Below are 23,672 nucleotides of genomic sequence, written 5' to 3'. Positions count from 1 at the left end.
AACTAACGTGTCTTTGAACATTTTAATATGTTAGTGATGACATACATCTTCACTTTTCAAAGATAACTTATTAAATTTTAAGTAAACATAACTTTTTGCCATCACAAATGTGCTGTGCTGTAGTCAGACCTTCATTTAAAAATAGTTGCATATTTAAATTTGAAGTAGGCAGAAATAATATGCACATATATTTATTATTACTATTTTGGATGCTATACTAATTTTTCTCGACTTATCAGATAAATTGAAATGCGATGAAAATATTGCGAGGGACAATTACAATGTAACGAATAGAGATTTTAAAAGAAAAACGACATAACATTAAGTTTGCTTGCAATAATTTGTGTACTGTCCCTCAAAGTACAGTTTGTAAAAGAAAGTTGCTGTACTGACAAACTTGCCTTTACTCTTTCAGTTCAAGCAATTTTCCGTGTTTTTTTAAAACAACTTATTCACACTTTTGCTTTTAATAGGTTAAAAGTGGCAGTTTTCCCTTATCCTTAAATACCACTTTAACTTTCGGTTCTTAATGTTTAACAAAGAATATACTTAAAATTCAAAACTTTCAGTAGCACATGCATACATCTGCAGCAAATCGACATTAAAATAGCTTGTACATAATAGCTGTAAACCAAAAATTGACTCTTTTGTTATTAAACTTTGGATAACATCAGATCATTGATACTTGTGTACTTCCCTTCTTAACAGTGGGAAGGTTTAAAACAGGATATATTAAAACTAATTAACTGCTTTAACTCACGTTTTCCCTCCACATGGGAATTCCAGATTTTCAAATTGTGCTGCAATAATTAGAAAAAGTGTATCAGCTTTGGTCTTGCATCTAAACTGGTGCTTTACATTTTTGTTAAAGAGAGTTTAATTTATAATTTAAACATTAGGAAATGCTTCACACTGGGACAATTTACACACACAGACACACAGAGAAATACCTTAAACCAGGAGCCGGTATTAATTCACGTGTTAATAATAGGTGTCCTCGTTTTAACTTTTGCTGTGGAGACATAGTGAAGCAGGCAACTTTTCAGCAACGTGTTTATTTTGAGCGTCACTCCAAAGCAACCTACGCTGCGTTTACCTACTTCCCTCCACAAGGATGCTTTTCAAGGATCCAGAATTAATCCGTTTTGAGGGCCTATGGGGGCAATGTATTTTTACAGATCCTCACCCTCTCCCCTCTTTTTTTTTGTTCCTGTTTATTTTAAATTCATAGATTTACCACTGCCCAATCCATGTGCTGGACCTTCACCAAGTGAAAGACTCTGGAACGGCTTTCCCCGTTCTAACCTCCGGTAACGACTGGCCTTCTGACCCTTTTTTCTTTGTCTGTCATGCAGTACGACGATTTACCCCATTACGGTGGGATGGATGGAGTAGGGATCCCCACCACCATGTATGGGGATCCTCACGCCGCCAGATCCATGCAGCCTGTTCACCATCTGAATCACGGTCCTCCGCTGCATTCTCATCAATACCCGCATACTGCTCACACCAACGCCATGCCTCCCAGTATGGGCTCCTCTGTCAATGACGCTTTAAAGAGAGATAAAGATGCCATTTATGGGTAGGTAAAGCTGGCATCGGGTTTATTAGCTAAGATATGATTATTCCCTTATTTCCCTAGCTGACGAAGGCACAAGTAAAAGTCATTGAACCTCAGATTGTAGGTAAATTCTTGTGACCCGGGCTTCCATTATAATTGCATGCACATTTTTGGGTGGATTTAAAGTTTTCTTTGCATCGCATTATGCTCGGCGTATGATTCTCCAATAAAGAAGATTTACTTTCCATGGGGGCTTGAAACGGATAAACATTATCCATAGGTAGTATTCAGTTCAAATATTATAACTTGCCGTGTGTGTGTGTGCGTGTGTGTGTACACGGAAAGATACTTGGTTGCATAAACCTAGACTACTATGTGGTTTTGATCACAATTTTTAAATATAAAAGACCTAAACTGTGAGCTTAAAGAAAATTAATTAGTCATTAGTGTTGTGATCAAAAGGAAAGATTTCCGTGGTACAACCTGCTTTGGGAGGTAAATCTTTTGGAAGAGTTTAGAAAGAATATCTTGAACTGTTCCATTCTGAATAAAACTTTTTAGCTTTGTTAATATTTAATGCTGTATTAAGTAGAAAAATTCGGGGTTGTTTCTTTGAGATGTGCACTGTTTTGTAGCAGCATTGGAGGCATCTCAATGCGGTAACTTATAAAACAGTTTCTAGGCCATTGCATTTGGAACTGATGGGTTACGTTGCTCCGCGGATATCTTTAAAAACAGTTCGCGCATATTAAGTTGAAGTGAACTTTAAGATCCCGTTTCCCCATCTCGCTGAGAACAGCGAGCTTTGAAGCAAAACCATCCCATCATCCAGTTTCTTTATCTCATTATCACAGATCTGTAGGTCTCGTTTAAAACTCCATTCCGGATTCTCTGGAATAGTTATGAAACCCGGAAGTTGAACGCATTTTGTAATAAAATAAAATAAAATGTTACATTTTCAGTTGAGCTTCTATAGCTAGTAAATGACTTTAAACTTCTCCTTAAGAGTTACTCCAGCTAGCAAAAATCAAAGCATTTGGCTTATACGTTTCTAAGGCCGGTATCATCGTGCAATATTATACAGCAAAAAGAGGGGTGAGCAGCGCCTCTGTTGAGTAACTTGCGGGGTGGGTGGGAGGGATGATGGCCCAAATAAAAGCGTGCTCTGCCAACTGAAGTGAATGTAAATGGATCGCTGGTGCTACCCGAATTGGGGCATCTCACTGGCACTTTGGCTGGTCTTCGAAGTTAACAGCTCTCATTTTGAACGTTATCATGACCGATGCCAAGGGGGATTTGCACGTTCCCCACACCCGAGTCCAAAAAGATGGGGTTTGCCTGGTTTTTTTTTTTTAATCCAGAAAGTCCTCAACTTGAAGGGGAGCTAAACCAAAATAATAAGAATTAAAAAAAAAAAAGGAAAGGAAAGTTAATTCAAAATGGCTGCTGGAACCGCTTTGGTTTTATTCATAGCAAATGTTAACAATTTCTCTGGCCAGATATGCTGAAGCGATCATCAGATACAGTCCATGGCTCAGGGCCTTCGACTTCAGGTCTCTCGGTTGAAGGGTAGGTGAGCTATGATTGGGGGAGGGGGTGCAGCTGGGGTGGTGGTAGTGGGCTTGCTAAAAGATCACCTTGGCTGTTTCTCCCCCACTTATTCTGGGACTAACCATTGTCTTGTTTGTGACCATTGTATTTTCTTTCAGACACCCCCTGTTCCCTCTTTTAGCACTGATTTTTGAGAAATGTGAATTAGCTACATGCACTCCCCGGGAGCCCGGGGTAGCGGGAGGCGATGTTTGCTCCTCAGAGTCTTTCAATGAAGACATAGCAGTGTTCGCCAAACAGGTCAGCAAAACCGTACTGGGGGGGGGGGGGGAAACCTCTAACAGAACAAGAAAACAAGTCTCCCTTAAAAAAACCCACATTCATAGCCTCCCCTTCCATACTGCCAGAAATAAATCAATACAGTCTCGATTGTACCGTCTCAAGAAAGAAAGAAAGAAAGAATATATATATTTTTAAACTTTGATTGTAGGGATGTGCAGCTCACGCAAGATGGAGCGTGGCTAGATAGATGTAACTAATGCTAAGGTCTGTGGGTATTTTCAGTGCATTTGATTCATTTGTTTAAGTGTTTATATGATGTACTAAATCTAACAGTCAGAGCTTTGAAGGAAAGGTTACATAATGGACCCGACAGTGTAATGAAGCAAGAAATAATAATGCCTGCTTTTTTTCTGTTTCCATATTTCAAATCTTTTTTTCCTCTCCCCTTTCTTATATTTAGATCCGAGCAGAAAAACCCCTATTTTCCTCTAATCCTGAACTGGATAACTTGGTAAGAGTTAACAGCGCTCTCTTTTATTTCTCTGTCCTCTGGGGAGAGGTGGTTCTAGGCTTTGACAAGGAATTGGGGCTCTAAATGGGAATTTTCTCGCGTGGATCTTTTTAATTACAAGTAATGCAGTGTGGGAATTCCGTGTTAAGTAAAATCACATCAGGAGGTACATAAAGAAAGCCCCATCCAAAGGAGAGTTTGGGGTCTTTATGGCAGACTTGCCTGCCTAAGCGGTGCATGGATTTATCTACGAATGTGTCAGAGAATTTGAGGTCTCCCCATATCCCCCCGCACCTTTAAAATAGCTTTATGGGAAATGTAAACAGTGACTATGGATAGAGATGAATAGTTTAAGTAACCGACCTAAAATGAAGTAAAGGGTTTTTTTTAAGGATAAACAAATACTTTGCCTCTGCATTAGGAATATTTTCTGCTAGTTTGCAAAGCGAGGGTCCGACGATGTTGCAATAGATTGCACTTTTTGAAGGAGATGTTTACGATCCGTATAATTTAGCTACTTCATTGCAATAGTATTTTTTGTTAACTCTAGCTCGCTTCTTGTTAAACAGCGTACAGAGCCACTGCTATTAAGTTTTAGTGTTATTGCCATAAATCAAAACAACTTTTTTATTTACTACTACTACTACTACTAAAAAAAAAGTGAAGTTATAGACTACAGCAGGAGCAGCTATGGGGATATACCGAAACTCAGGAATGAGATAGATGCCCGTGTTGTTTGTGTCTTTGCAGATGATTCAAGCCATACAAGTATTAAGGTTTCATCTGTTGGAATTAGAGAAGGTAATTTTTTTCTCCCTTCCTCCTACGTTTCAGTATTGCTGAAGTTCAAGCTTCTGGTAAATTTGCATAAATGTCTTTCTGTCTGGTAATTAGTGTCAAGACCAATCTTAGCGTCCATTTCTCTTCGCAGTTTAATTACAATTTCAGCCTCTAAAACCGGGCTCACAAGCGATCCGGCCTTGTGTTCATGTTAATACCTTGCTGGCTTTGTATAAATAGTTGTAGTTCTGTGTACTGCAGATGATATTCTGAATGTTGTTTGCTTGTTTCAGCCACGCCTCGGAGATTGATTGTTTTTGGTGAAGGTGCTTTGTTTAGTTTCAGTTAGTTTGGTCCAGATTTTTTTTAAGAGCCATCTGCAGGTCACAGTCAGGGCACAGATTGTCCTGTAACATTTTGCGGAGACAAAGCAGGGTTGATAGTTGTGTCAGTTTCTTGATTCTGTGCATGCTGCACACCTCTAAGCTAAAAGAGAATATGCAGGCTTAATTCTGTTTCCCTCCCTATTCTGGAAATCTCAGCAATAATAGTATTATTATTAATAATAATTAATAGCAATATGAACGCAATGTAATTCAAACTAACATTCACTTGAACGCACGTTCAGGTTTCCAGTGGATTTTTATATGTAATTGACAGCTGGCCTACAAGAGAATCCCCTTTCTCCAAAAAATAAACATTTCGAGAGGTTTTTAAATGGTCGAAAAGTTTCTTTAGAACCCCCAGCCATTTTATCTAACCATCACAGGCAGATTGTTTTCACTCTACATGAAAGATGGTAAAATATGCCCATTAATATTGGAAACTCAAGAACAAATATATTACAGTGATTTGGGGTTTAAGATGATGGATGCCTATAATGTAGTTCAGTATAGTGCATCCAGTTGATTTTTTTTTAAAATCCCTTTCTCTTTTCATAGTATTTGGAAAGGTTTTATGATGAAATAACTGGTTGAAATTAAATAGTTTACCTTAAATGTCACCCATGCAGGTCACCTCTCTCATGGCCACAGCTCCGGGAGCAGATGAATTTAACACGGGTGTTGAATATGTTGTAGCCTGTGAATCATCTTGTCACTGTCAATTTTCTGGGATATCTCTATTTTGCGAGAAAAGAAAGTTATTCCTAATTCTGGATGCGTCTAGAGGTCTCCGGGGGATAATTGCAGTGTGTTCCCCCCATTTAGAACTTTTGATGTCACAAGGCTGGGGGAAGGGTTGGTTGATTGCACTTGTCAATTTCACTTATGTACTCCTGATTATATTTTCATTTTTTTTACCTCTGTCATAATGTAGGTACACGAATTATGTGACAATTTCTGCCACCGGTATATTAGCTGTTTGAAAGGAAAAATGCCAATCGATTTGGTGATAGACGATAGAGAAGGCGGATCAAAATCAGACAGTGAAGACATAACAAGATCAGCAAATCTAACAGATCAGGTATGATGATCTCTCCAGTGTTGCACACGCTGAAATTTGTATGCAGATCGCTTGCTGGGTCACTACGCCTCCTTTTATTATTTGCATATGATTAAGTCCCTTTTAGATAAATTTCCATCGAAATGAAAATTTTTGAATAATGTGGCTATTATTGCTTCATTAAGGCTTGCTCCCGGATTCGACCTGGCGAGATGAGCTTGTAAAAGCTTTGCCTGCAAACTTGACCTGTTTCTTGTCGCTTTTAATTTTTGTCTTTATTTTATTTACCCTTTATAATAATAGAAGCGTTAGCCGTGAATCGCAGGCTTCTGGGTGCTTGGAAAGGAATAGCTGAAGCCACTTAGAAAAATAATAATAAAATCCGAGATAGGTGGTCCAGGGAAGACAGAGAGTGTTTGAAATCTAGCAAATACTGGCTATTTTCCTCCTGTCTCTACGGTTCATTAGTCTGTCTTGTCAGTTTTCCTTGGCCGAGCGCTTTTAGACCTCAGTGAACATTGCTTTGTGCACAGCCTGCCTGCTGCAAGCGCGCCCATTTTATTTTACTTAATAGAAAAATAAAACCAGACCAAGGTTTTAATTTATTTTCATTGATCTTTCAAGTTTTTCAAACTGTCTCCTTTAGAAAAAAAATACAGTTTAGTGGCTTTTAGGATGTCTGTGTTAAAGCTGGGATAGACCAGACCCTAGAGGCTTCTACACCCAATGTGTGCATATAGTGACGGCTTGTGTTAGCTGCTTTCCTTCACTGGCTTGTAGTGTGATTTTTTTTGGGTTAATTTCAAGAGGTTACCAAAGCCAAATCAAGCTTCTAAAACATTAACGTGGATGAGCCTTGGCGTTTTGAGCTCCTGGTTGTGAATTGTAACGTTTTAATGGTTGGTTGTTTATTACCAGAAATAGTATTTAGCTCAGGGGAAAAAAACAAACCAACAACTAAAAACTATGATCTGGTTCCTATATACAATTCTAGGTGTAATGAGGCTGACTCTGGAGGCTTCCTTTTGTTAAAGCAAGGCGCAGTCAAGCAGACAGGAGTTTTCTTAGCTGCGTTGCCATTATCAAGAACACTGTCAACCAGGAGTTATTTTATAGATTACTTACAAAAAGGTGCACTATACTTCAGCTTTGGTATTAGCTCCATTTTTTTTATGTACGAGAAAGAAGCAAAGATTATCGGACTGTTATTAATGTAGCGGTAGAACAGAAGAATGGTTTGACTGAAGGCATGAACTTGCAAGAAACCCAGTGTTTTTTAATTATACTGAGAATGTAAAAGCTTTCAACTATTTCTAAATGTTAGCATGACTCTCTCAGCTTTTGTAATGAGACATTGGAAACAAGATGGAAACATGGGCGCTGCTTCTGTCTGGCTGACTTGCATCCGACCTAACTATTCTAACGTTTAAAATGAGGGAACAGTTAAATTTCAGATCTAGATTAGGAAAACTCGGATAGCTGCTGTTGAATAAAAATTGTAATCCAACAAGTCTAACTAGAAAATGGGTTTCTAAAAGCTCTGGAGTGCTGGGTACATAAAGCTATTTGAGCAAATTACAAGAATCGCTTAGGGGCACGAATGAAATCAACACTTTAATTGCTTCCAAAATGAAGATTTATACCCCCTTCTCCCAACGAATCATTATTTTATTAAAGTGAAAGCTAAAGAAATGAAGTTGTAGTTTGGGGTGGGTTTTTTTTTATAAGGCTGAGGATTGATATAAATTCATTGCGCTCCCGCGGTAATATTCACCTTGTGCCCGCTTGTTAGTAATTTACCTTCAGTGTGTGGCTTGCAAAGATTGCAATATAGATAGCGAGGCCAAATTGTCTTAGGTTGGCCAAAACAAAAGTTCGTGCTTTTAACTTGGGAGTTGTGGTTTCACTGCTTATGCGATAGGTGTGACATGTGAATGTGTCACCTCCGGATTGCCCCATTTGGTATGTATTTGCTTCAGAAACTTGAAGTAGGTTGGGAGGGGAGGGGGGATGCTTTCTGGTCTTTAATTCCCCTCAGCGTTAGGCTGCGCAGAGAGGCTGTGGGAGGAAAGCGGCACACGTGTCTTTTGCCTTTCCTAGACGGAGGGGGAGATGTTCAAGTGCAGCTCAGAAGTGGCGAGGTTCCCAGCGCGGTGGGGCAGCGTCCGCGGGCGCTGGCCGAGAAGAGGAGGTCGATCGATGGGGCTGGGCTGCGCGTTGGGAACGGGGGAGGATGACAAGGGAAGGGGCCTTCTCCCTTCGCCTGTGAATGTGGCCCAGCCACCTGGACACGCGGCGTGTTGTCTGCGTCAGGCTGTGCTGACAAATGCAGGGGGATCCCCTTCAGGTGTCCCGTGAGCCGGGGCGCCTCGTGATCTCATTAACCCCGCTGCCGAGGTGCGCTGTAGCCGCCTTTTGCCCCGGCGCTTGGGAAGCTGTCCGCTCTCCGCGGCCATGAGACGGGCTCAGCCTCTGGCCCCAGGCAGTTTCCTGGGGCGAGGAAATCCCCTTGGCCATGCCGGTGTTGCCACTAGAGTCCGGGGCCTGGCACTGCTGCTGCCTTCCCCGCGCTCCCTCCTCCGGAGACCGCTAAACCCCGGGCCTGACGTCCCTGGGCCATGCTCGAGGGCTTGGGGCAGTGCCTGCGCCCTCTTCCGCTGGGCCCTGGCTGACCGCCCCCCGGCACCCTCCCCGCCAGGCCCCGCCGCCGTGCTGCGGGGTTAGGGCTGCGGGCTGGAGAGGAGAGCGGCTGGGGGGCGGGGGTGCACTAGGGTTACGGAGAGGAGAGGAAAGGGGAGGGGGCGCATTGTTGGAACTGGGGGCAGGCGGGTTGGAGAGCGCGTGTAGGGGGACCCTGCGGGGGGAGAGAAAGGGGGGTTTGGGGCGCACTGGGCCCTGCGGGGGGAGAGGAAGGGGGTTGGGGGCGCCCGGGGCCCTGCGGGGGGAGAGGAAGGAGGTTTGGGGCGCAACTGGCTCTGCGGGGGGGGAGAGGAAGGAGGTTTGGGGCGCAACTGGCTCTGCGGGGAGGAGAGGATGAGGGGTTTGGGGGCGCACTGGGCCCTGCAGGGGGAGAGGAAGGGGGTTATGGGTCGCACTGGGCCCTGCGGGGGGAGAGGAAGGGGGATTTGGGGGCGCACTGGGCCCTGCGGGGAGGAGAGGAAGGGGGATTTGGGGGCGCACTGGGCCCTGCGGGGGGAGAGGAAGGGGATTTGGGGGCGCACTGGGCCCTGCAGGGAGAGAGGAAGGGGGTTTGGGGGCGCACTGGGCCCTGCAGGGGGAGAGAAAGGGGATTTGGGGCGCAACTGGTCCTGCGGGGGGAGGGGAGGGGGGTTATGGGGCGCACTGGGTCCTGCGGGGGGAGAGGACGGGGGTTATGGGGCGCACTGGGCCCTGCGGGGGGGGAGGACGGGGGATTTGGGTGCGCACTGGGCCCTGCGAGGGCAGGGGAGGGGGGTTATGGGGCGCACGGTGCCCTGCGGGGGGAGAGGACGGGGGTTATGGGGCGCACTGGGTCCTGCGGGGGGAGAGGACGGGGGTTATGGGGCGCACGGGGCCCTGCGGGGGGAGAGGACGGGGGATATGGGGCGCACTGGGCCCTGCGGGGGGAGAGGACGGGGGATATGGGGGCGCACGGGGCCCTGCGGGGGGAGAGGACGGGGGATATGGGGGCGCACTGGGCCCTGCGGGGGGGGAGGAAGGGGGATTTGGGGGCGCACGGGGCCCTGCGGTGGGGGGGGGGGAAGAAGGGTGTCAGTGGAGTCAGGAGGGGACAAGCCTTGGGGACAGGGCCCGCTCCCCGCGGGGACCGCGCTAGCGGCCAGTGGGTGACATGGAGCTAGCGGCCGCTGAGCGTTTGCCCGGCTCTGCCCGCTTGTCCCTGCGCGCTCGGGCAGCGAAACGCCACTTGAGGAAGCGGAGCGAGTTCGCGGCTGGACGCGCCCGTGGAAAAGGGAGGGAAGCGGGCGAGGTTCCCTCTCCCTCAGGCCGCGGGCTCTTTGCTGGCCTGCGCCGGTGGAGTGGGGGCAGCGCGCGGAAGAGGCGAAATCCCCCCTGTCCCCAAGCCCGCTCCGCGGGAAGGTGATAAAAGCAAACCCTTGACATGCGCGTCCAGGGGCGAGCCTGCCTGGAGAGGTTACAGACGAGCAGGGAACCACACCGCGCTGGAGCCAGCCGCTGTGCCGCTGGGGGTTAATTATCCAACGGGGGACACGGGACATGGTTGGGTTTAAAAGGTAAAAAAGTCATCGGGGGCGTTTAGCTGCAAATGGGTGCGTGGGTCACTCCGCCCTGGCTCTCTATGCTCGCCCCGGCGTGAGCGAAATAAGGGTCCGCACCCAGTGCTCAGCACGGCCAGACGGGACCCAATAGGCTCAGCTGTGGCTGTGACGAGGTCACTCTGAGATACTGCGAGGAGCGTATGGGGGACTATGACATACGTTCAGGCGATTTATTTTGTTTGTGTCCGGGGTGGCACTGTGAGGCAGCAAGATAGGCAAAGGGTCTCTTTGTCAGAGTGATTTTTTAAACGCAAGGACTTGGGGACATCTCTCTCACTTCCATTGAACTGGCTTGATGGGTGGGTGAAAGGGTTTTCCTTCTGCCCTCCTGGTCTGTTTACAAAAGTTTCCAGCGCAGCAGCAGCAGCAGCAGCAGCAGAATGGTTGGTGTTCAGATGAGAGATGATTAGATGAGAGTTACCGTCCAACTTTTTATTTTCGATGGTTGGGCTGGTTAGTTCTTGCTCTTATTCATGGAAACATATCTAGAGAATCCCAGAGGAGACTAGTTTTAGATCCCGCAGTTCTTACTCTGGCGAATTAATTTCACTGGAAGTTTTTGCCCCAGTAAGGACTGCTGTATCTAGTCCTTAATGATTAAATAATAAGGCGTTGACTGCTTGACACTGATCTGGATAATTAGGATGTGCCTCCAAGTTCATTTATTGGTCTGTACCTCTTTGAAATACAAGTTGTGCGCTGCTTTTGTTGCTGTTGTGGTTACTCCATGAGTAGGTTATATTGCCTGGTCAGTTTTGAATTCAGAAATTGAAGTACATGTACTTTTGAGAGTAATAAATGAGTAAGTATGTAAAAGCTTTTATTATGGATTTAATTACATTTTCTTATACTGTGCAGTGTAAAGGTTTTTTTTTTAAATATTGTTTTTCTCCTATTTATTCTTTCCTTATAGGCCCCTCAGTGTTAGTGCTCTTAAGTCTCACCCTTAATGGACAGCTATGACACTAATGCTAGATTTTGCAAAGTAAAGCCCCATAACACTAACCATTGTTCGGTGATTTAACTAGCTCAGTGGCAATAGGTCACTAAAACATCCCTCTCCCACAAGAGTGACCCCATTGCCTGCTATTATGGAACCCGTAGAGTTGTTGTTTACCATTGTTATGATTCGCAGAGTAAAAGGCAGTTGTGTTTTTTCTTGGAAGAATTAAACTCAGGATCAGCAAGTACCCTTGTCTTTAAAAAACCTGGTTGAAGTATTATCCTAATCACACAACTTTCAAAATAAACCATTTAAAATCATTAACTCTCAAACATTTGCAGTTTAAATTTTTTAATGTTAGTTATAGCCCTAAAAGATTTAAAACCCAGCTGTTGCTTGGTGTTGGTAGGAAAATGATATAGTGCAACTCCACACTATAAAACAAAAGGGTGTCTGTAGTCGCATAATAGAAATTCAGTTTCTTAGTTTAACATATTTGGATTACCTATTACTATGGGTTGTCTGCTATAAAGTCACTTCACCTTGGCTCTCAGGTACTATAACCTGAACTGTAAAAGATTATGACATTTACCTTACAATAATGTGTATGTAGGTAGCTTTTATAAATCAGCTTTTTAAAAAGAACACAATATAAAAAAGAAGCTAACACAAATTCAAATAAAGTACTTCGGTAGTATGTGATAGCTTTTATTGGGACGACAGTATTTTCTTATGTAAAATAAACTTGTTGAACAAATATAAAATACTAAAGTTTGATTAAACGATCATTTAATCATACACAAGCCAATTATGTATACAGAACATTTTAAAGGAAAGTTGGCAATCGGCCAAATTCCTATAAGGACTAGCAGGGAACTGATCAAAAAACGAACGTGAAATAAGACTTCCTGTAAGAATGTCCATAATTCAACATTATTTGACGCCACTGTCAGGGAAATTGTTGAAGGATAGTAAACTGATAGTAGAATCTCAGTCATTTTTGTTACAGTCTTAAAGGTTTGCAACTGTGGCATTTTAGATGGTCCCTTTTGGATTGTACTTTGTCATATTTATAATAAAGCTACTGTTGTATTTATATTGTAATAGTTTAAAAAATACATATCTTTACAGAATTTCTCTAAACAAAGGGCAGTTATGTAGTATCTTTTTTCCAAATTGAAATATTATTAAAAGCAGGAATCTTTTACAAATGAGTTATAAAACAGGATCATTATATAGAGTAGCTGATAGTTGTCAGGCTATCTAGGGCAAAGACACCTTATGATTAAAATAATTCTCCAAAATATTTTGAATATATTAGTTTTAGTGTGTAGTAGATACCAAAGCAATGTGCCTTGGAAAAATTAACTACTGAAATATGTTATTGTATTTTTACCTTAGGTTAATTTTTGTGGTTAGCCCCAAACCATGGCTGTTAAAAATCTGCTTGAAGCTGAGACTGTTATTGTCTTTGATATACATTTGTACTCAGATACTATGGTGATGGGCACCAATATAAAACAGATAGTAAATAAAATGCAAAATGTATATAACTGTATAGTAAAAATTAAGGTAACCATAAAGATCTGACATGAACCCAATACATAATAATACTTTTTTAAAAGAGAAAGAAAGAAAGAGAGAGAGAGAATGTAATTTGTCACTCTCATTTGAAATTCCACACTGGGCCTGAGTACCCTTTTCTGCTCTTGTATAAATGATTTGTTGCAATATTTAGGAGCGGTTACAATGTCTAACTTTTGCTGCTGTTTATGGATGGATGGGACACGTTAATTACATCCAAGATCTGCTGGTGTATATTCAGAAATGTAATTGAAATGTTGTCTATCAAAATAAGACTTCATATCATACACGCTAAGGCAGCCAAATACATTGTTAAATAGTTATGAGAATTAATATATTTATTATTTAATGTATAGCTTCTTTCTGGATTTAAAAATCTTTTAGAAAAGAAAAAGAGAGTACTAAGTGGCAATGATTAACCAACTCATTTTTTGTAATGGACTTAAGGCCCAAGCCTTCCAACCCTAACTACTAAACATAATGCATACTATGTTCAGCCGTGAGAGTTTGCATGATCAGATCCAACTTCTTGTATAGTTTTATTTTTCAAAATTAAGCTATGTTTGTTATAAAAACCTAATTTGAAATCTTGATGATTTTGTTTATGCAACATTTCTAAATCAAATCCAGCCAAACTTCTTTCAAACTTTAAAAATATATGCATCTATTTTTAATCTTTATTATAAATTATTGTGAGTATACCAAGATGTGGCAGATATGATCTCTCTCTCTCTGTGTTTGTATATATATATGTATGTGTGCACACCCACCCACATTCTATTTCATGGTAAAGTTACTACATTCACTGTCACTCAATGGTGCACACATAGGTTGTGGGGAGAAAAAAAGCTTTACATTATTTCTAATCTTTATAGCTGAGGGGTTGATTCTTCCCTCGATACTCATACACAGCTACCAATAAAGTTAATGGGATTTACGCACACACACTGAAAGGTGAACAGAGGCCTGAGTGAGCAATATTAGTGCTCTTGACTTAAAAAAAATCTAATTACATCACACTCAATCAGAATGAGTAACTGTAGCTCTTACTAATAAATGCTGCTTTAAAAACAACTTAAAATTTAATGAAAATCCCATAAAACTTATTTAACGTATGGAATCTTTTTCTGGTTTCTTTTTTGTCCATTTGAAAAATTAGCAGAGTAAATATTTAAATTTTGTTAATATATTTTTTTTCTGTTTTTAAAATAAATGATGCATGCCAATTATGAAGACAGACATTATCTGTCTTGATATTTAAATTCTTGCACATTCTTAATTCCAACCTAGAAATAATATTATCTTTACAAATGATAGAATGCAATACAATTCAGTGCTATTTGTTACTCCAGGCATGTTAACTCTGTCTTTTTATGCTGGTAATTTATAACCAACATTGACTCCTATGGCAGTTTGCAAATTTAGTTTTGATATTGGTTTTTCTCCAAATGTAGCTGTATTTTAAGAAAGTAACTTAAATAGTTACTTGTAATAGTTTGCCTATTTTTTGTTTTTTTGTTTCTTTTAAACATATGTTGATTAACTAGGTTGTATCTATCCCACCATTAAGACCTAAAGCATGAATTAAAGATAACATGCTGGCTGTAACTTTGAATTTCCTTGTTTGTATTTATGTGCTCTTCCATTTTCTTTTATTTCCCCTAAAAGGAGAAAAAGCTTAACCCAAAATCAGGAATATAATTGGAAGTTAAATTTTTGCAGTTCATTGTACTTAGGTCTCTCTTTCTTTCTTTCTTTCTTTCTTTCTTTCTTTCTTTCTTTCTTTCTTTCTTAAGTGTGATCACTGGAAAACCTCAGTACAGCCTATCATGTCTAGTTAGGGTAGTTAGAGTCTGGCATCTGTTAGTGTGTGGATTCTTGACATGTTAGATCCATATCAGCTTCCTCAGACTCAACATGTCAAGTCTTCTTGTTGTGTGTTGCGTTTTTTGGGGGCAGGGGTGGAAAAGGGGGGACATTAGCAGGTAAAGAGCAAGAAAGTGTTTTCAATCAAAGGCCTATGTGCTTTGCATATTATTTTGAATATGAATTAAGATATACTATAGCCAAATATGCTTTTACGGCTGTAATTGCATTCTGGAAATAGAAGTTTATAATAATAGATCAGCATAGTCTTAAAAAATATCCACTATTTTCAAAATTAACGTGACACTGTTTAAAATAGAAATTTCTCCTAACTATAGTTATAGTATTTTTTTTAAATAAATTAAAACAAACAAGTAAAACTTATTCCATGAAGGCTGCCTTTTTCCTTCTAAGAGACAGGAAGTAAGAGAAATTAGGCAGGAACAAATTCATTTTGATCAAATTCTGCCAACCTTACTTGTGATTAACCAGTGGAACAAGCTATCAAAGGAAGTGGTGGATTCTTCATTTCTTGAGGTTTTCAAATCAAGACTGGATGCCTTTCTGGGAGATATGCTTTAGCCAAACTCAGATTATTGGCCTCAATACGGGAGTGACTGGGAGAAGTTTAACATCCTGTGATAAACAGGAGATCAGAGTAGAAAATCTACTTTTATCCTTAAACTATATGAATCTATGGGCTTGTCTGTACGAGGACTTTCAGGACTGGTCTGCACTGAAAAAATTACATTGGCATAGCTGCATCTCTCTGGGGTGTGTACTGACCTAATCCCTGGGGTAGACAGCACTAGGTTGATGAGAGAATTCTTCTGTCGACCTACCTCCCATCTCTTGGGCAGGTCGATTACCTACAGCCAGGGGAGAGTCCTTCCTGTTGCCATAATAAGTGTCTACACTGAAGAGCTACAGTGGCGCAGCTGTAGTGTTTTAAGTGTAGACATAGCCTCCAATTTCATTTTAACTTTTAACTAAAGATATAAAGTTTAAGTGTATTAAACCCCTGTGTAGAAGCTCTCATTCAGAAGTAAAGTGGCCTTAATTCACTTCATCTTAATCCCCTTTGAAGAAAGATTAAGTTAAACAAAACTAAGGGCACTTTACTTCTGAATGAGAGCGTCCACACAAGGATTAATGTGCTTTAATTTCACACCTTCAACTTCACACCTTTTGTTAATTCATCTTTACTTTTCCAAATATCCCCATGTAGATATGCCCTGTGCTGAGTAGAGCTTTACTTTGCAAGTAGTCTGGGAACCTTACCTCAAAGGTGTGACTAAAGATGCCAGAATATAACCCTTTGAGAGTAAATTTATATGTGTATATATAAAGTATTTTTCAGGTAGGTCTGAAAAATACTTTATACTCTGTGTGTGTGTCTGTATTAGTAAGTATTTTTCAGGTAAAGGCAATTTTGTTTTCAAATTAAATTAAAATATATAAATATATTCAAGTTATGTGATGCCAAGGAATTTCAGCTGGAATTAGATAAGCTGCCCCTCCTTTCTGAGCCATAGCATACTCTAATTTCTGTTCCTTTCCCCGCTGCTGTAGAAATACAGTGTGTCAACCCAAGCTCTGGAAGGCATTATGACTCTGAGGGATATCTCTGAGTCATAGTTCTTCCCTGTCTGCTTCCTTTCTCCTGCTTAGCTATGCTGGCCATTGAGTAGAGATGTTGGAGCCAAGGTCTCGCTTGTTCTCCACCCAATTGCTCTGGGGAGATGGTGAGCCGGAGAATAAACCTGCCTGTTCTTATGTGTCTGGATTGAAGAGCATCAACTGATGTAGCTAAAAAAGGGAACAGAGATTAGAGAGAGAGAGAATTTCTCAGTGAGGTAACCCAGATTATCTATCTTCTGTTGAAATTCCTGGATGCTGACTGGCAATAAAAGAAAGAATTACAAACTGAAAACAGAGTTGCCTGAAAAATAATGCTAAAATGTATATTAAAAGCTACTTTAAAGTAAGTTTCAAAGTTCAGTTGTTTTCTTCCTATTCTACTTTCTCTAACATCTTGACTGTTGTTACCATGAAAATGGGATAAACTCAGACATGGACAGTTAAAGTATTTCAGCATTTTTATGAGCTTCCTAAATAATTTGTTTCAAATTGCTAGTACATTTTTTTTCTCTGTTTACCTATACATTGTTTAGACCCAAGTCTGCAAATGCTGCCGGGTGCCGTGCTTTACCTGGCTGGATCCACTGTGACAAAGTGAACAGGACTGTTGACATTAGTAAACAATACGCTCAGAACTGTGTGTAGGGTTAACTGCTAGGAAAGATTTTATCGGATGGAACACCTATAAATAACTACCTTTCACCCCAAATCACCAGGTTATTGTGTCCGCTTTTCAAAGAGATTTTTGCATGAGAAAGTTTTCAGTGAACATAATACCTTTTTCATATACACACAATTATATAGACTGGCTGTAGTTATACTTTTCAAATAGTTTCTTCATGAAGTGTCCAGTCCAGCGCCCACTGTAGCAAATAAAAATACTCCCATGGAAATCAGTGAGCATTGGCTCTGGCCTTAATACTTTATTTTCAGCTCAAGACTTATTTTAATGTAAAGCAAATATGTGTGTAGGCCCTCTTTGCTGAGATAACCAGGTCAACAGTGTTTCAGCAGTAGAGGCTTAGATATTTGGTGGGTTAAAAGAACAGTCAGTGATAAGTTTTTAAAAAAAAATATTAACAGTAAAGCAATGGCCAATGACATCACAGTTAATGTACTGTTTTCAAACAGCTGAACAAAATGAAAAGCAGTGGTATTAAATCCTGCCATTCAGAGTTAATTTAAGTTCTTCTGCAAGCTTCTTTCATATGGATATGGTATAAATGCCCACTTATGCTCCGACTTAAATTCCTGGCCCTTAATAAAGAAAATTATTGTATTATGTATAAAAAGCTGCATTAATGCAATCTCCTGCCTTTATTTTAACTGTGAAATTTTAACTTTGAATTTTAATTGTATTATGTTTTTGCATTTACTTTTCTTTGTTTTTTAAAAGAAAAAAATGAATTTCTCATGCTATTTAATGCCGGCTTTTAAGCGGTTCCAATTCCAATGAGGCTTTGAAGTTGTTGAAGGAAGGGCAGAGGAAGAGTGAATTCAAACCTTTGCTATTACTATTGTTTGTTGGTAACTTTTTCAAGGCTGGATTAACAGGAAAGTTACTTATGTTGTGATGGTTGGATCTGGGCATATGGAAAAGATAGAAATTTACAGCTGAATTGTGACTCTCCCGGGGCATGTGGTTGGAGGGGAGATGGTGTGAGTAATCCTACCCCACTCCGCTAACTTAGGCCTTGTCTACATTGGGCATTTCAGACAGCAATGTTAGCACAGACAGGCTGATCTGAAATTTGCACCAGTACAGTTTTCACTGCTTAGAACCAGAGATCAGGGCAAATCACAGCATTGCCTGTCTATACTAGAAGTATGCAGCGAAGGAGAAAAGTCTTTAACTCCATCCTTGGTATCACACAACACCCACTCACTGTACTGTTAAAATCTATGGGGATTTCGCTTATTTATAGTGGCATGTCAGGCAGCACCCTAGGGTAGCCAGGTGCCCAGTTTTCGACCAGAAAGTGTGGTCAAAAAGGGGACCCAACAGTGTCTGGTTACTGTGAGCAGGGGAGGCGCTGGGTCATAACTCATGCTAGCCCCTACTCAGCCAGGGCTGGCTCCGACCTGTGTAGGACAGCTGCAGCTCCCAGCCCTGGCTCTGCAGGCGAGTTTCCCCTGACCCGGGTGGTGAGTGGGAGGGGAAAAGCGGTGAGAGACAGAGGGTAGGGGGAAGAGGAGTGGATGGGGGCGGGACCTCAGGGCTCGGGGAGGTTCCGGCACTCCTGCTGGAGTGTCCGATTTTTAAATATTACCAAGTTGGCAACCCTAAGCACCACAGGGGTATTTTCTTAAATGTACAGCTATCACTGGCTGTGATCTCATCAGATCTCACAAGTTAAGGATTGGTTATCGTCAATCCTTGGATAGGAGCTCTCTAAGGAAGACCCAGGAAGCAATGCTAGCAACTTAGTTAATCTTGCCTCTGATTCAGAATTGAGTCAGTGTCTCAACCCGATGCTAAGAAGCTGCTGCTGTAGGTACTGATTTTTGGAGGACACATGAAATTGTGGTCTTGATCGTTCATGTTGTTAAAAAATCCCAGGGTACCATGCAAAAGAGAGTCACTTTGTATAAGCAGTGGGTTGGCCAAATTCCAATTTGGGTCAAGTGGCAAAATCTCGATTGCTTTCTCTCTTATTTCTGTTATGTGTTGTTACTGTGTGCTATTAAACAGTTCATGCATTCTGCCTTGGAGGTGACTTCATTTCAATGGAGGGTGAGATTATGCTTTTATAGATGAAGAACCAAATTCTGACAACGATAGAGCCAAACGGCTTAATTTGGCTAGGTCTAAGAAGTAACACATACATGTGGACCATGACCCATTATATTTATGCATAGTTTTTGTCATTGAAAATCTGGAGGAGGTTCTCTCCATGACTTTTGTTAAGGGCCAGAATAAGGTGGTCCTTATGTCCAGCGAGTGCAATAGCAGTGGTGTGGGGTTTTGTGCTATTATGTGCATGTGCCCAGTCAGGATTTGGCCGATAGTTTGTGTGGAATGATATGGAGACATACCTTTGTGTTTTTGAGCACGCCACTTAACCACTCTATTCCTCAGTTTCTCCATCGGTGAAAAGGGATTAACACTACTCACTCAGGTTCATGGTGGGGGTGGTGGGCTTGTGTGGCTTAATGTTTGAAATCCTTACCTAAAGATGCTAAATGACTACAGTAATAGATTATATTAAATGTTTAATTATTGTACTGCTGGATTACAGTCAACAGGTTAACAAGAACTGTTCATTCACTCTGGGCATAGTTTAAACATTTGAATAATATACCTGAAGCGAGGCAATTTTCATATAGCCGATATCTTGGTATCACAGGTTATTTTGCTATATAGACACAGGGCATAAGTGTAGTTGGTCTATGTATGGGTATGCAAGGCAGGGATGGGGCAAGGAGAATCTTCTTCTCATCTCCTCTCTCCCCGCTGCACTTGTATTGCAAGAGCTGGTCATAGTGGCAATCCTAGCACTCTCTTAAATGTAGGAGATGCTCCATATTAGTGTCATTGCCAGTTCTAGCTGCCTCAGAAGGGGCCAGGACCATGCTCTCATCTGTGCTGATTCATGCAGTTAGCCCAGCATGGCACGGGAGATATGCACTGCATCCAAGGAGAGTGGGGTGGAGTCCTTCTCTTCTCCTGAAGAATATTAAACATATATTTTATATTTTGCATTGTAACTTAAATGAGTAAAATCAGCAATTGGCTGGGAAAATGAAACTCTAGACACCAAACGCGTAAATATCAATACCAAATAAATCATGTAAATTTTGTTTTATATACAAAGCAAAAACATTACTGCAAGTGATTTTTGTTGCAAAGCATTATGAAGTTGAGCAGTTGACATGCTAAAGGATTGGCCATAAGCGATGGAGAATCTGAATTGTGGAGATTCCAGTTTGTAAGCCCTCTGGAGATAAATGGACAGTGTGTTTTGGAATGCATGACTTCTAGAGTGCTTTGAAATGCAGTTCTGCTAGTCACCTTTATGCGTTAAAGGTCAGCAAAACATTTTGCACTCAATATGGCATTTTACAGGTATGTAGTATAGCTTTGGACAGAGGCATGATGATAATCAATCATATTCGCTTTCATAATGATGGAATTACTGTATTTTTGAACAATCTGGAGACGAAATAGTTTTTTATTGAGTTCTGATATATGCTAACTATCTTAAAATCATTTTATAGTTGTGACATCAGCTCACAGTTCATGGCTGTAGTGTAACTATAATGAAATATGGCTTCTAATCAATAATGGCCAGATTCTGATACCCATAGTCATGCCAAATAGGACATTAATCCATGAATAATCCCACTGATATCTATGAGATTATTCATGGATTAAAGTGCTACTCAGAGTGAGTAAGTATATCTGAGTTTGCCCCAAAGTTTGCAATATGTAAAGTATTGTGATGTTGCAACCACACCTCCCATAATCATACTTTTTTATAACTTTTCTAAGAAAGATTTCAGTGCTATCTTAAAATGTGGTGTCTTGTTACAGAAAATATCCAGGAGATTCTTTGGCGGGGGGTGGGGGAGGGAATAACAGAGAGAAGAAGGTAGATGTTCACGTTGCGGATAAGCTGAAAGGTGTTTTTCCTTGTTTATAGTTTTGAATTAATCAGCACATGAAATACTTAACAGCAGAACTGTAATTGTCTTGACAGACATTGGGTCTGATGATCCAAAGTGGTGCTTAATACCCTTCATTCTTTCTGAACTCACTAGGCACTTGTGTGTGATCCGCCCATCTCAAGACCAGGCACATTAAATTACAGTGTTGTTGGCAGAACCCATGTGTGTGACTTCAAAAACATTGTCTGGGGTTGAGGTTTCTAGTGAGAAACTACTTTTCCTTGTGTTGAAAAAAGGGCAGAGATTAACAGTATTCTCTACTGAAGATAGCTTTTATCAAACTGAGGAGACAGTAGGTTTACACTATTGTAGGTTTCCTCTGGCTGGAATTTCTGCCTTAAAGTATATTATGTATGAGAGAGAAATCCTGCATCGTGATCAGCTGCAATCTGTTAAACCGACAGGTCATACTATAATTATTGTTTACCTCAGAGGTAATATTGAGGTATGGAGCAGTGTCAACCAATTGGAAGGCATATTGTGATTGATTCCATTGCTCCACAGATTTCAGGGGTGTTGGTTAAAGCTACCCCACATTGCAGCCACATGGACTTACAGATGAAAGCCAAAATAAAACATAATACTTAAACCTCCTGCCCCTGAGCAGACCTTCGACTCCCTTACCACAACCACAAGAGGAACTTTTGGGTAGCCTCTGAGTCAATTTTTCGTCTCTCTTCCAAAAGAAAACTTGACAATGCACCATGACCATAGTGCTGTGAACAGTAGTGACCTTAAGATTTTGCAGTGGGCAATAAAGAATTCATAGAGGGTCTCAAAACTTTACTGATTGGCTTTATATACAGAGATGGGGATGGGAGTGGCCTCTGGTTCAAGAGGAGTAGAGTCAACTGCCCGTGATGGAATTTGTGCATAGGAAAGAGTGCACACACATACGTACGTCTTCCAAGGTCTTTCAAATAAGGTGGAGGTCTGGACCTTGAGACTCCATCTGATAGAGGTTTGTTTGTGTATTTTGGTTATCTCTGGCTCCCCCCCCCCCCCGCTAGTTTTTTAACTTTAATGCCCTAAGTAGCCACATAAGTACTCAAAGTTCCTCTCCTTGCTAATCTTACAGCGACGTAGGACTAATAAGTACAATAACAGAAAAGAGCAGAAATAAATTTGCTAATTTAAAAATAATCTTTCTTTGCTTATCAGTCTTCCATTGGTTTCTCTTCTTTCACATCCCACCCATTTGGTTTATCGCTATTTTCTTTTCTTTTCTCATTTATGCCTGCTGTTCTTTATTTTTTATTCTTTCCTTTCTTTGAAAAGCACCATCTCCTCATTCTTGCTTTCATAGTCACCCCATTCTTGACCCAGCTGTCCGTTCGCTCTCTTTCCCATGTCACATTCTCTTCTTTGTGAAATCCTGGGCCCATTGTAATAAGTGGCAAAACTCTCATTGACTTCCAGGGCCAGGACTTCATCCTCTATCTTGCTTGCTCTCACCTGTATACATTTTCTCTCCACCATCTTTCATCTGTTTCTCTTTCATAATAACATTCTATTTATATAGCACTTTCAGTGTTGCAACACTCTGTGATATATGCTTGTTAGAGAGTGGTGATACCCTATTTTTAAATAAGAGGTAACTTAAATAGGAAGATTGTGACTTGACCAAGGCAAGAGCAAGGATCCCCTGTCAGAGCAAGGATCAGTATTCAGGAGCCCCAGGGTGCTTGCTGCTTCTTAGTCGAGTAGGCCTTGTCACCTCTGTTAAGTTTCCCTTTGTGGCAAAGTTATACTGGCTGTGCAGCTTAATTTTAGGCTTGCCTCTCCAGTGTACCCCATTTTGAGGAATATTATTCATTTTAGTCTCCAAGTTACCTCCATTCCATACGAACTTGGTCTCCTCTTGCTCCTTCTGTTAAAATTGCTAGCATCTGAAATAGTCACAAAACTGAGGTTGTAGAAAAGTTATTTACACCAAAGGAGGGAATCTCAAAGCATTTTACGTTTTCTGCATCAATTATTATTTTGTCCCCCTCATTTCTGGTCTTTATCACACATTACATTTCCCAATTGGTCTTGGCAAGTTGAAAGGTACGGCTGTGGGTTGCCAATTGGCAGCTTGAGCCCCATAGAAAGCTGCTCAGATAGCACAATCACCAACTAGTCTGGGGTCCTCCCAGAAAATCAAAAGACTTGTGGTTGTGGTTTTCATGGTCCCCAAACGCCAGCACTTGGCAACTGTATGGAGGACAGAATAAATAATGATTTTTTTAAAAAGTAAAAAATCATCAAAACAAACTTTCAGCCCTAGCAATTGGCTTATATTTTTAAGGATTTTTCCCCAATGGAAAACGTTAGAAACTTTTTTTTTAAAATGAAAGAAAATTTAGAATTATCTTGTCATTACCTGGGGTTCAAAAATCAGGTGGGGTAAGGCCTGTGTGGGTAGTAAAGACCATCTCTGCTTATCACTTGTGCTCAAGGAGAATCTAAGCTGTAGCAGTATTAGGGTTTATATCCTCTGTTGGCTGCAGCCACTAGAACAGTGGTTCTTAACCTATTTACCATTGTGGCCCACAAATGTGTTATGTGGGCCGCATCCAATAT

The 23,672-nt window shown here is 41.1% G+C and overlaps 1 protein-coding gene across 2 annotated transcripts in view; it reads left to right on the top strand.

Annotated features, from left to right (window-relative positions):
• MEIS1 (Meis homeobox 1) overlaps window positions 1–23,672 on the top strand; it is a 125,495-nt gene that overhangs the window by 1,041 nt on the left and 100,782 nt on the right. For both annotated transcript variants that reach the window (XM_045009421.1, XM_045009422.1), the window contains exons 2-6: window positions 1,356–1,582; window positions 3,271–3,412; window positions 3,855–3,905; window positions 4,656–4,706; window positions 6,003–6,149. In XM_045009421.1, the coding sequence (XP_044865356.1) occupies window positions 1,356–1,582; window positions 3,271–3,412; window positions 3,855–3,905; window positions 4,656–4,706; window positions 6,003–6,149 (618 nt within the window). The remainder of the gene's footprint in view (window positions 1–1,355; window positions 1,583–3,270; window positions 3,413–3,854; window positions 3,906–4,655; window positions 4,707–6,002; window positions 6,150–23,672) is intronic.

The sequence above is a fragment of the Mauremys mutica genome, chromosome 3, assembly GCF_020497125.1.
Source record: "Mauremys mutica isolate MM-2020 ecotype Southern chromosome 3, ASM2049712v1, whole genome shotgun sequence".
NCBI classification, from domain to species: Eukaryota; Metazoa; Chordata; order Testudines; family Geoemydidae; genus Mauremys; species Mauremys mutica.
Note: the sequence above shows the minus strand (reverse complement) of the source record. Positions and strands in the feature narration are given on the sequence as shown.